At 42.6% G+C, this 13,514-nt stretch overlaps 1 protein-coding gene across 5 annotated transcripts in view; it reads left to right on the top strand.

The window, feature by feature from the left end:
• Positions 1-13,514, top strand: part of Ac13E (Adenylyl cyclase 13E) — a 111,644-nt gene that overhangs the window by 90,426 nt on the left and 7,704 nt on the right. For 3 of the 5 annotated variants that reach the window (XM_077662692.1, XM_077662694.1, XM_077662693.1), the window contains 3 exons: positions 1,724-1,881; positions 5,693-5,818; positions 9,488-9,568. In XM_077662692.1, the coding sequence (XP_077518818.1) occupies positions 1,724-1,881; positions 5,693-5,818; positions 9,488-9,568 (365 nt within the window). The remainder of the gene's footprint in view (positions 1-1,723; positions 1,882-5,692; positions 5,819-9,487; positions 9,569-13,514) is intronic. The other 2 variants (XM_077662695.1, XM_077662696.1) reach the window with 1 other exon arrangement.

Genomic DNA, 13,514 nt, shown 5'->3' with positions numbered 1-13,514 from the left:
AAGTGAGTTTTGTGCTCGAGATTTTGCATGGTGGTTTTTGTCCTGGCTTTATCCTGGCAGCATCCATTTGTAGTATCAAAACAAAAAACAGCTGCATGCAGCTTAGTGACTGGAAAAGCTATGGTTGTGCTTTGGCATTTAATGACAAGAGTTTTCACACACAGTATTCCAGGAAAAATGCCTCTACAAAGGATATTGTGCTTTAAAAGTATGGCTTGTGGCCAAATCCCAATTGAACTAAATGTCATTGAAACCATTCTGCACACACACTTGCGAGAACCTAGCATTTTTGGCCATTGACAGTAATTTGCACTGGTATATGCATTGTTTTGATGATCCTAGAATGTGTTGAATTTTGGCTGAGGGATGTTTAGTAATAGGCATTCTTAAAACAGTAAAAGAAAATCGATCACTTTTTACCTCTTGTATTTTGTAATTATCTCAAGCTTCAATTACGGCCCCACCCCGTTTAATGTGCCGCTTTAACACGTGCTAGTGTGAAGGACTTTGCGAACTATTTCATCACTTGTGGTGATGTGACTGACTATAGAAACTCCCCTAAAGCTTTTGAAAAAGACATAGCGCATAAAGACAGGACAGTGCAGAGACAACACAGGACGAGTGCTCGTCCTGTGTTGTCTCTGCGCTTGTCCTGTGTTGTCTCTGCACTGTCCTGTCTTCATGCGCTATGTTTTTTTCAAAAGTGATGCACCAACAAGCCCAAAGTTGTACCTTATTAAGATCCTCTAAAGCTGGCAATAATGATGGGGGTCTTCCTAAAACCTTTGCAGTGATGAAAAATAATAGGCAGATAGGTAGTGCAGTATATTGGATGGTAGTGCATTTCTGCAAATAATTAGCTGAAGAATAAGTGAACATAGGAGATTATAAAGATACTCGGTAGAGATTTGACAGCAACAGTATTGTCATTTGCAAGGTGTCTGGGCACAAATCTAGCAAGCTCGGCATTTAGCAGAGGCTGCATTCTAGATTTTTGTTCCAAACAGGCTGGGATGGCCACTGCTGAGGCACGTATATGGGATATGCGCAAGTGTATGGGATACGCGTTGGGATTGGTGCATACGAGCGAGTGTTATGTCTTAGACACAGAGTGTGCAGCTTTATTACATTATGACACCTTCAGCTCAGGTCGTCACTCTCCCTCTCTCCTTGCAAACGGTGTGCAGTAATACCACTGAAGCAGAGGAGCCAATAAGGAAAAGTGTGAATGTTCAGTAAGTGGCAGGTCTGTCTGTAATGAGTTTTATCAAAGTAAAGAACAATTGTAGCAAAAAAACTTGGGAGTCTAGAAACCATCATAAACTTTTGCTGGAACACTGAGGCGAACATTTCTGATGAGTACCAGTCCTAACCACTTCTTTTCTATGTGTGCCCAAAGGGCAATAATTGCCTCAGATGTATTATAGACGTGTTTTGTCGTTGAGGTCGAAACTGCTATATAATTTCATGATAAACCTACTCATTCTGGCACTCAATTTTTGTTAACAGCTTTATAGTTTTTTTTTTCAAGGACCTTATGTTTGGGATCTTTGTAAAATTGTGCATACTTACAGCGTGACAAAAAATATGATATATGAACAAATGGAGCACAATTTTTCTTCATGTTTGTGCTAGTGCATGCAAGTGCACGTTTCTTTTTCTTTTTTCAAGCATGGATCATTTTGTGCAAATTGTTAAGGCTCTCTTAACTTCTTATTCCCAGATCGCAAGACTTACTTCATCAGAGGTAGAAAGCCAACAGCGCTTGACAAGGCGCAACAGATGGCTTCACGGCATTCGTGGCCACACACCATTGCTGCTGCAGAAACAACCAAGACCATCGACACTCGAAAGGTCAGCTGCCCGGCCAACCAACCTGGGGTGAGAACCTTTCTGATGCTACCTATTTTTTGGCATTCTATTATTTTAACTACTGTATAGACGTGCTGTGGACTCTTAATACAATTGTGTTTATGATCATGTTACTAATTAACTGCTGGTTCCACGACTTAGCACTGTCTTTTGTACTGTATGTGCAAAGTCACACTGCTGTTTTATTGCTGAGGCTCGGGCAGATATGCATACACTGTGTGCCTGTTAGGAAATTGTTTTTGGCCACTTTGCAAAGGCAAGAAACCTGCTTGCATTCATAGCCATTAGAGTTGCTGCATTGTGGCCTTTGTCATGTTCTACAATTCTCTTGCTATAACACCTGCCAGAGTAAAACTGCTGGCACACCAGTTTTTCTTTTTCTAGCAGAAATTTTTGTTTGTTAGGCGTTGCAACGAGAGTGTATCGATTACAGTCCAACTGACACGGTCTTGATTCAACATCTGTCAAGCGAAAATGTGCTGCTCCAACGTTTGGATCATGGAGCAGAGTTGCCATGAATTTTCTGCCGTGATTTAAGAAACTGGCATTATTAGCATGCATGAAGGCGTCAAGAAAGGTTTACAGCAAGGACTATCTGGTGTGTTTGGGAGTTCTGCTAGTAGTGGTTCAAAGGCTGAAGGGTGTGTCAAACAAGAAGTTGAACAGCATTTAAGGAAGGGTAGATGCTTGAGCTTTTTGGTTCATGATCCAGGGAAAAAATGTAGCGCAAAAAGAAGACCAGGACTGAGAAAGGAAAACTCACGCAACGCAACGCTAACTTCCAACAATGAAGCCCTGTGGAAGTTAGCGCTCTGTGTGTCCGTCTTTCTCAGTCCTGGCCTTTTTTTTTTTGCAATATGGTTTTTCTCTGGAGCATTGTAGCGTCATGTTTTTTTTTACCCGAACCAATGCAAATGTTGTGAAACTGACTTATATCATTGCCCATGACGGGCAATGTTAGACCACCGAAAGTACAGCCAGCCTAGTTGAGGTAGCCTGGTTGATTGTAGCCATAGACGCACATTTGGTTATGTCATGCTCATTGTCACCGAGCACACCCATATGGTTACAAAAGAAAATGGCTGTGTTGCATGGATGCTAATGAGCAATTCTCCCTATTTGAAAATCTGCTCTACCTTGGAGGGTTTCCCATATACATTAGACTGCCACCACGGTGGCTTAGCGGTTATGGTGCTCGGGTGCTGACCTGAAAAACGTGGGCCTGATTCTGGTTGTGGCGGTTGCATTTCGATAGAGGTGAAATGCTTGAGGCCCGTGTACTGTGCGATGTCAGTGCACATTAAAGAACCCCAGGTGGTCGAAATTATCCGGGCCCCTCCACTATGGCATTCCTCATAGCCCGAGTCGCTTTGGGATGTTAAACCAACTAACCAACCAAACCAAACCATATAAATGGGACTAAACAGAGTGCCCTCTCGCATGCAGTCAGCCTTATGCCTATGCATTTGCTGGTGACAGTTACATGTCACGAAATGAAGCATCGCTGATGGAAAATAAAATTTATTGTTTTGAGTCCGAAATGAAATTCCAGAAATAAGGAATAAAATGAAGCATCACATTATAAGAAAAAGAATGCCAGGTTGCATAAATTGCACAAAGACATTTTCTTTTCAAGCTGCTCAAGTTATATGCCATGAATTAATATTTAAGAGCACAACAGTATCTGGTCAAGTTTTGCAAAATTTGTGCTGTAATGTGTATGTCCTTAAACTAAGTGCATCAGCAGAGGACTGCTGCACAAATGCAACAAGCTCTTGTTGTGTGAAAGTGAATTTTCTGATTGTCTGCACTTTGTAAAAAAGTTTGCTGGCTCTGACGAATGTTTACTTGAATGTGCTGCTGTGCTCCCGCTATGCACAAGGCTGGGCCCCTGTGCAATTTTGTTTTGTTCAGCATGCAATGCTTATAGCTCTTTTTAATCACATTCTCATTACCACTTGGTGGTGAAACTCTGATCATGCTTACTTTGAACTTGCTGTTGAGAATTGTTCCGAAAGACTTCATAAAACTTGAAAACTCCTTTGAAAGCTGTTTTCTTGCACCCAGCTTGGTTGCATGTTAGCGTTAGCACAATTACTTTTCTGTTCACTTGGCAAAAGGGCCATTTTATATGGCCCACTACAAGTACTTGTAGTTTGCTAAGCCAGTTTTTACAAAATTTGCTTAACAGCTACTTTATCTGTAATTAACCATATCAGTTAACTCTTGTCTTTTGGTCTCAAACTTACTTATGTGGATTGTTATGTAGGTTAGTGCTGAGAACTTGTGGCAGTGATGATGTGAAAATTCTCGGGGCAGACAAGTTGACTCAAGAAGAGGCGATTATACTACATTGATATCTCCTACAACATTCTTTTAAGCGGCAGACTTTCTGTGGAGAGTACCTATGTCGGAGAGAGAAAGTGCATAACATACAAGGCCTACTTTTGGTGATAGTGTAAGTGCAGGTATCTTGCTATGTATAATGCATATTGGTAGCCAGGGTACACTTAAGAGTTAGAATAAAGAGACAGAGGCTGATGGAGGTTGATGTGCAAGTCTGTTCTTGGGCCATCATAGCCTGCACAACTGATGCCAGCGTAATACTGAGTTAGAGATCATTGTGAATTTTTATGAGTGACAAGCATTCAGTTGATAGTATAAATTTTTTTATCGAAATCATGAAAACACCATTACCGTTTTGATTGTCACATAAACTTTCCCACGGTTTTTCTATATTATTATTTTTTAGATATGTTGAGCTTTCTTTGAGACATGAAAAGAAAAGGTTTTATATATGGCAACAGGTTTTACTGATTGAGTGAAATCCAGCAGAGAGATATGCTGGGGTCCTTGCATTCGCACAACATGGGGGCCGCTGCGGTGGCTGAGTGGCTATGGCACTCAGCTCCTGATCCGAAAGACGCGGGTTCGATCCCGGCCGCGGTGGTCCAATTTGGATGGAGGTGAAACTCTAGAGGCCCGTGTACCATGCGATGTCAGTGCATGCTAAAGAACCCTAGGTGGTCGAAATTTTCGGAGCCGTCCACTACGGCGTCCCTCATAGCCTGAGTCACTTTGAGACGTTAAACCCCCATAAATCATAAACCGCACAACATGGCATTTTTCATATTTATCTCCCAGTTGTCGTTAAGGCACAGAATAGACAGTCTCGTTGCATTTTGCATGCTAGTTGCTTTGTTTATTATTTGCAAAAAGGGAAAGGTAGCTTTCATATCAACACAATCTGAGATAGTTCTTAGCTTAAAGAAGAAAAAAAAACCGATCTATGCTTACAGCACAAATTAAAGTGAAAAGAACTGAATCAACTTCCAGTCATTGAGCTTCTTATCAAGATCTGCCTTCATGCTTCTTGTTATCAGAAATATTTTGTCAGGAAATTTACAGTAGTGGCTGTTGCTGTTGTGAAGATAACGTGTCTGGTAGCAGGTGTGACTTGCGGCATGTCGTGATGTGAAGTAATGGTACAAAAGATGTTGGGGGGGGACTGGTGAGATGGAAAAAGTGGAGTCCTTACTGGTGCTTGGGTTGGACCCGGCTGCATGTCCTGTATGCCGTGGACTGGAATGGTTACTGATGTGGCGAATACGCACCGGTATTACAATGGGTACAAGCTTTCCCCTGGCCTGGCGCTCAGGTTCTTTGGAGTGAAATGCTTTGGAAATGGATCTTTGACTCCACCTTGAGTAGACTATAACACATTGTGCCATAGCGCTCTTTGGCCAAAGATGCCCCTGCACCATAAAAATACATCATCATAGTGGTTGCTGATGCATTTGCGCTATGTGTGCCATTGCAGGAGATCGAGGAAGAAGAGGTCGCTCCGATGCTGCCCCCTGTCCACCGTCACAGCAGCCTCTCAACCCTGAACAGCAGCCGCAAAGATTCGGGCATTCGGAGCAGGCAGAGCAGCATTCAGGACACAGTCAGTGAAACAGTTGTGGTTATGCATGCCAGAGCAGCGATGCCGCATTACTCGTTGCGTGTTTTCATGATCTTGTCTTTTTGTGTGCCACGGGACCAAAAAAGTAAAGCTTAACTTTAAGAAATGCCTGTCGTTTGGCCTCATTAGATAAAAAAAAACATTTCTTGGCAAATGTTGACTGCAGGCAATCGTGATATATGTACTGTTTTCATTTTTTGAACTTGGCTGGGCTGACTTAAATTGAGGTGTTGTATTCTTAACTGTATGGGTAGCAGCACAACCATATGTTGCAATCAAGCAGCTGAAAGGCTTTTTCATTACAATGAATTAATGGGTTTTTAGTCAGTTACTGAAGGCTTCTTTTTTTTTTCTTTTGAGCTGACGAAAAGCCCATAAAAGAGGTAGCTGACATAAGGAAGTTTAATATGGAGAGAATCGAGCATGCTCTAAAGAACGGAGGTAGCCTAAAACGGTGAACGGAAAACTAGGCGTAGGTAAAAACCAGATGTATGCGTTAAGAGACAAGGAGGGCAATGTCATTAGCAATATGGATAAGATGGTTGTAGCCGAAGAGTTCTACACAAATCTGTACAATAGCCAATGTAATCAGAACATTAATGCGAGAGACAGCAGGTCACAGCAATGCGTCATCCTGCCAGTAACAAAAGAGGAACTAAAGAAAGCCTTAAGAGCAGTGGAAAGGGGAAAAGCAGCTGGGGAGGATCACATAAGAGCAGCTCTGTTGAAGGACGCAGGGGAGATCATGCTAGAAAAACTAGCCACCCTGTATACGCAATGCCTTTATGACCTCGATTGTACCAGAAACTTGGAAGAATCCAAACATTATCTTAATTCATAAGAAAGGAGACCCCAAGGACTTGAAAAATTACAGACTGATCAGCTTACTATCCGTTGCCTACAAGGTATTTACTAAGGTAATCACTAATAGAGTCAGGGCAACCTTATACTTTAATCAACCAAATGATCAGGCAGGCTTTCGTAAAGGATGTTCCACAATAAATCATATTCACACTGTCAATCAGGTGATAGAGAAATGCACAGAATATAACCAACCTCTATATATAGCCTTCATTGATTACGAGAAAGCATTTGACTCAGTGGAAACCTCAGCAGTCATTGAGGCATTGTATAATCGTAGTGTAGAAGAGCCTTATGGTCAAAATAGTGATATATATATATATATATATATTAAGGAAGCCAACAGTCACCGAAACCAAGGGGCATAGGGGAATGTTTTTAATCTTTTTTTATTTGTAGTGCCAATCAATCGGTCTAAAGAAAATTACTTATAAAGCAGCAGAAAAAACAACCATGCCGCCGGTGGGATCCGAACCCATGACCTCCGAATATCGCGTCCGGTGCTCTTACCAACTGAGCTACGGCGACGGCTGTCCAATCTGCTGCTTTCGTGGGTATTTATGTTTACTGCGTGTAAGCGAACCTTGAGAGTGTTCACCAGCGCCACCCTCGACCATAGCTGTGGACGTAGCACGTCCTGTTATACCACGAGAGAGACGTAGAACGTCATCTAACGGCGAGGGCGGAAACTGTGCGAGAGCCCTCTTATGCTACCTATGGCAACAAGACTGCCAGAACCGAGACCCCCGTTAAGCTATTAGCAGACAAGGTAAAGGAAAATGAAGGGCTCGTTTGACAAACATATTAAGGAAGCCAACAGTCACTGAAACCAAGGGGCATAGGGGAATGTTTTTAATCTTTTTTTTTTATTTGTAGTGCCAATCATACGGTTTAAAGAAAATTACTTATAAAGCAGCAGAAAAGACAACCATGCCGCCGGTGGGATCCGAACCCACGACCTCCGAATATCGCGTCCGGTGCTCTTACCAACTGAGCTACGGCGACGGCTGTCCAATCTGCTGCTTTCGTGGGTATTTATGTTTACTGCGTGTAGGCGAACCTTGAGAGTGTTCACCAGCGCCACCCTCGACCATAGCAGTGGACGTAGCACGTCCTGTTATACCGCGAGAGTGACGTAGAACGTCATCTAACGGCGAGGGCGGAAACTGTGCGAGAGCCCTCTTATGCTACCATGGCAACAAGGCTGCCGGAACCGAGACCCCCGTTAAGCTATTAGCAGACAAGGTAAAGGAAAATGAGGGGCTCGTTTGACAAACATATTAAGGAAGCCAACAGTCATTGAAACCAAGGGGCCCCTTGCAACTTTTTAATCTGAGAAAGTGAGTACAGAGATAGCTTTGACTATGGTGATGAAGTGAAAGGAGTGATGAATTTTTTCTTTTACAAAAGGACACGTCATAATTAAGTTAGACTCTTTAGCAGCTTAATTGAGGGCATTTCTATTTCTTTATTGTTTTTGGCTAGGTTAAAGCAACATGGAAGCCTGCAATGACTTGCGCTGCATTCTTGTGGCTTGCCTTACTTGCTTGAACTGAAGTGCTACTCTAAGCTCTTTGCCACACACCCTAGTGGTTCTAAGAGGATTTGAAGTCGAAGTATTCAGCAGTAAGAAGGGGATGGCAGTATGGGTTTCTGCTGAAGCTAGCCTGAATAGATTCAGTGTAGAGGCTGCCATTACAATCATTTGCCAGTTGATTTTTCTGGTTGGCTGCTTTCTACTGTGCGTATGTTTGTAGTGCTGGCCCGCCCATTTAAAATTTCTTATTGAATACTTAAATTCTGTATGACAACTGGACTATGCTTTATTGCTTTAGTGGAAGCTTCTTGAAGCCAGAGCGGTATGTGGTAGTACATAATTGTGGCTTTGCTAAATGGCCTTATAAACAAGTGCACAATGTTTTTTTTTTTAATTTTAATAGTGCCAATGGTATGACTAGAATTGCTGATTGTCTGAAGTTACTCCACCTGTCCGTGTAACCTTTATGCTTTGACAAGTGGTTTTCCTTTTTGTGTCCTGGTTCACTGGCTCTGCATCTTGAAATTCTACCTTTGCATGTACTTTTATGTCAGAGTATAAGAGGACAGTTATGGCATGTGGGGAATATTTTATTCGTTGGCTGTCCTTGAAGTCAGCAGGGTTGTTGACTGATTTGGTGGCACACAATGCATGTGGGGATGAACATTGCATGATTTTTCACATTTACTTTGTCTGCTGACGAAGTGCTGTTTTTCTTCCCTAGGTATTTATAGCTGGCTGTGCTAAACATGTTGCACTAACCCTTTTACTGGTGATGAGCTTGGCTTTTTGCAAGATGTCAGCTAATTTTTCACTTTATGCCAGCTTAATCTCAAAATGCCTTTTTTGGTACCATGTACTTAGGTTGTTGTGCTATCATTAAACATTAATCACCTGTATTAAAATTTTGCATTATAGTATTAATGGGAGAATAGTTGCACAAAATAAGGCAGTTTCAGATTTTGTGCAACATTGCAGTGAGTTCTGCCTTGCTACCTTTATTATTACTAATATTTTTTTATTGCATTGTGAGAGAAACACTAAATATGTAGTGTTCAGGTGCTCAAAGATGTTTCCATTTCTGCTGCATTGCCTGTACATTGCAGTCATGGGACTTTTGAAAAGATCTTGAATAGGTGTTACCTTTGGGCATGTGTATCATTTTGCCTTGAGTGTCAACTCATCGCTCGTGTTCCTCTCTTGGCATGCAGCATGTATGCCTGCTTCACCTTCTGCTGTTTTTGCTCATACAGATGCGGCCGCAAGCTAAGGCGCTGCGCTTTAATAACAATGTTCCTGTGTTTGTCAGCATGTGGCAGGTGAACATCGTAAAGGTATATCCTTGCATCATGTCAACTTTCTTTTCTTTCACTTTTTTTCTTTGAGCACAAAGCACATCAAACAAGGGCATGTGATGTTCATGCAAAATGGAAAACTAATATGCTTGCTGAACCTGACTCTCTAATGATACCGCACACAACGTTTGCAGCTGAACTCATTGTGCCTCGTGGTTACATTTTGGGTGAGGTTTCTTGGAAGACACTTGCTGCATTCAGCATTGTTTGACTGCAACTTTTGCTGGTGATAGCATCTCAAAATCATCTGTATTGGAACTGCAACTGCTAGGTCTACGCTGCGAGGTTAAATTGCAGTGGCTGATACTGTAGAGTAATATCTCAACAGAAATAAACAATAGCTTTTGACATGTCTCAAAATTTCAATGCACAGCCACTTCTGCATTTTAGCTGTCTCAAAAGACTGGTTTTCTGGCAGGGTATATGCTGGCCTAAGTACTGCAGCACTCTTTTGTAGCGAAAGCTACACTAGGCTAGTCAGCAGTGCATTTCAGGCAGTCCGCGCTAGTCACTTGTATGCATGCGCTGCAACCATGGCAACCAGCTGCGCTGAGTGCATGACGTCATCACTTAGCTATGCGCCTCACTGCGCATGTGCTATGATCTTAGATCTTAGTGGCTGTGCCGCGGCGGAGGATATAAGCCGCATAGCGGCCGCTTGCCTCGGGAGAAGGCGCAGTGGAAAAAGGCGATGCAGCTGGTGGAACGTGAAGACACTTGGAGAGACATTCTTTGCGTACTTCAAGCGTCTCCGACACGCGCTTCATTCTTGCATAGACAGGCAGCCTCACGCCCGGCAATGACTTCAGGGTCGGTAGAAGCAGCTTCCTGTAGGCTCTGAAGATGCCGCTTACTATACATGCGGCCACCAGCCGCGTCTTCTTCTTCCATTGCGCCTTCTCCCAAGGAGAGCGGCCGCTCCGTGGCTTATATCCTCCGCCGCGGTGGAGTCGCTAAGAGCATAGCTCATGCACCCTTCCTTTCCACAAGACCATTGGCGTCTAGAATGTTGTCAACGCCACCGCTAGTGAACACAGTGAACGTCAACAACTTTCACTTTATATATCTTGGATTAGTTTAGCTAATTCACATTCATTTTTATTATAAGTGTAAGGTCAGCTCCAGTCAGGTTTCTTTGTACATTTGTTTGAAAAGGTTTTCAACTGTTTGCTGCTCTGGCCATCTGTACTGAGCTCACTTGGGACGTTAATCACATACATGAGTTTTCTTTTTTGCCAAAGCAACACTGTGGGCTAACTCATACTCTGTAGTGGAGGGCTCGGGATAAATTTTGACCACATGGGGCTAACATGTGCTGAAGTCTTAGTGGTCAAGCATTTTTGCATAGCACCTAAATCAAATTGTAGCTGTTACAGCTGGGAAAGCAGGAGATAAGGAATGTGCAAGCAAAAGTTTCTTTAATTAGATGAAGCTCCATTCAAGTTTTGCTGTTGTTAAAGATCGCTTCTGTGGCTCCCTCTGGTCATGGAGGCAGTTGTCCAGTGGCAAAAGGCGCACTTATTGCTGAGAATGTTGTATTTAGAAATTTTGCTACCTCTCAGTTGAAAGTTGTGACGTGAAGACCGAAAATGACCCTGTGATCACCATTGGGATCTAGCTTAGCCTCAGGGATCCATGCACAAGAAGCCGTCTTGATCTTGACAGACCGCACTTAGCTTGCATAACTGACCGGTACTGGCCCATTCTACTCTATGTCCCTATGTCTGACCCACTTTTGCATCAGCCGCCGCGGTGGCTCATTGGTTATGGCGCTCGGCTGCTGACCTGAAAGACTCGGGTTTGATCCCGGTCTTGGCAGTCGAATTTCTGTGTAGGTGAAATTCTAGAGGTCCATCTACTGTGCGTTGCCAGTGCACGTTAAACAACCCCAGGTGGTCGAAATTTCCGGAGCCCTTCACTACGGCGTCTCTCATAGCCTGAGTGGCTTTGGTACGTTAAACCCCTGTAAACCTATAAGCCTAAACCAGTTTTTCATCACACTCCTCCGTTAGGTGGGTTGGCACTGATATGTCCATAGTGTCTCTTTTGGGGACCTATAAAGTTGCAGTGCAGTCATGTAACGATGCCTTTTAGACACCAAAAGCTGATATGCACACTGAGTGCAGTTTCACAAGACAATAAGGAAAGGGGTAGAACGGATCAAGGCTGACACTTTTGTGTCGTGCTTGCCTATCCTCCTCTCCCTCGCCCACTCGCTATTCCTGAAAACCAATCAGGGCCCATGGAACCCTGCTGGTTGAATTTTAAGCAAGGAATGGTGCATTTAGCCTGCACGCCTTGGTTTTGTTCTGCTGCATTGTAAGTTGCTTGGTGAACTCCTCAGTGTTGTTAAATTTCATTGAAAACCAGTGCAATAATTTAGGCAACAGGATTTTTTCCTATTGGCAAATGAACGGGTGGATTAACTGTGTAGGGTGCTGAAGCGGCTTTATGTTGGCACAGAGAGGACTTTTTTGCCCCAACAGTGACAACTTGCTATTTGTACAGACATTGAAATAAAAGGGACATTTTTTGGCTGCAGAGAAATGGGAGACAAAGACAGGATGAATTTCTATTACACCTTTTGAAATTTTACAGTGATAGAGCTGGTATGAAAGGCTTTTTCCATTGTAAATGGCGTTGATGTCTCCACAGTGCTGCAGCCAAAAGCATAGCCAAAAACATCAAAAAGCCGAAACCATAGCCTGCTAGCTGAAGAGACAATTGTTCAGATGAGCCTGGCAGTGGCAACACAAAGGAGACTCTGATATGGCTATTACAATCACTTCTTTGCTCAGCATCACATGGTTTCCTTTTGCCTCAATATCGCATGCCCTTTTCGTGCCGAATTTGTGTGAGCACAAGTAGCGCACTACAATGTAGAATTGAGCACTTATTTTTTTTAGAGATGCAGGATTGCTGATGCCTTCAACATGTTCTTGCACGAATGTTTTCTTTCTGATAAGGCTTTAGTGGTGTTTGTTTAAAGGACTGTAGACACCTAGTTTTAGTTGCAGGTTTTTTTCGCCATAGTTTTGCATAAAACATAAGAATACATAGATCACTACGAGGTATTCGCCTACAGCTGCTAAGTAATTTGCAATTGAATTCGTTATCTCATGTTTTTTCAGTTTCGGCTGTGACATGTAAGGTGTGTTTAGGTCGCATGAAGCATGAAGAATACTGTAATATAACTGTTGATGCGTTGTATGTTGTCATTCCAGCTCCTGAAGCAGGCTGGCTTAAGCATTGTGGTGAATTAAAATTATGTTTCAGCGATTATATTGAAGTTTTTTTCGTGTCTCATGTGACCTAAATACACTTTGCACATCACAGCCGTCAGTCAGTTGCTGAAACAGAAACTGACAAGCATCAAGAAGAAATTCAGGTATAAATTATTAAGCATTTGTAGGGGAATACCACAGATCGATCTTTGTATACTCATGTCTAATGCATCATTTGACGGAAAAAAACATGCTAGCAAAAGTTTGGTGTCTGTACTCTTTTAATAACCTTGAAATTGCTGCCCTAATTCTGCATGTGCACATTTATTTCCTATTCTCTTCTGCACTCTGCACTTCTCAGTATGCATTTAGCATGCTTCATACTGCACGGACATATATCCTGCAATCTGCACATGACACTTTTTCAGAGCTTGCGTTTATACTTGTGTGATTTGCTTGTAAATTGCAAAGCATAAATTGCAATTGTGCACTGGACAAGGAATGGCACACTATTGTATTTATCCTAGAGTTAAGAATGCAGGGGTAGCATTTTTGTTTTACCAGCATTTATCATGCACCTCTGCACTTAGCCCATGCACTGGGTATGCAGCCATAGTCTAAGGGCAAGTTCATGAAACCGCATTGAGGTTTCCAAAAAAAGTTACTGCAAGAATTAGTTGTTCATTGCGGTGATTTTATGT

Source organism: Amblyomma americanum, chromosome 4, assembly GCF_052857255.1.
Source record: "Amblyomma americanum isolate KBUSLIRL-KWMA chromosome 4, ASM5285725v1, whole genome shotgun sequence".
NCBI classification, from domain to species: domain Eukaryota; kingdom Metazoa; phylum Arthropoda; class Arachnida; order Ixodida; family Ixodidae; genus Amblyomma; species Amblyomma americanum.
The sequence above is the reverse complement of the archived record's forward strand: the minus strand, read 5'-3'. Positions and strand labels throughout refer to the sequence as shown.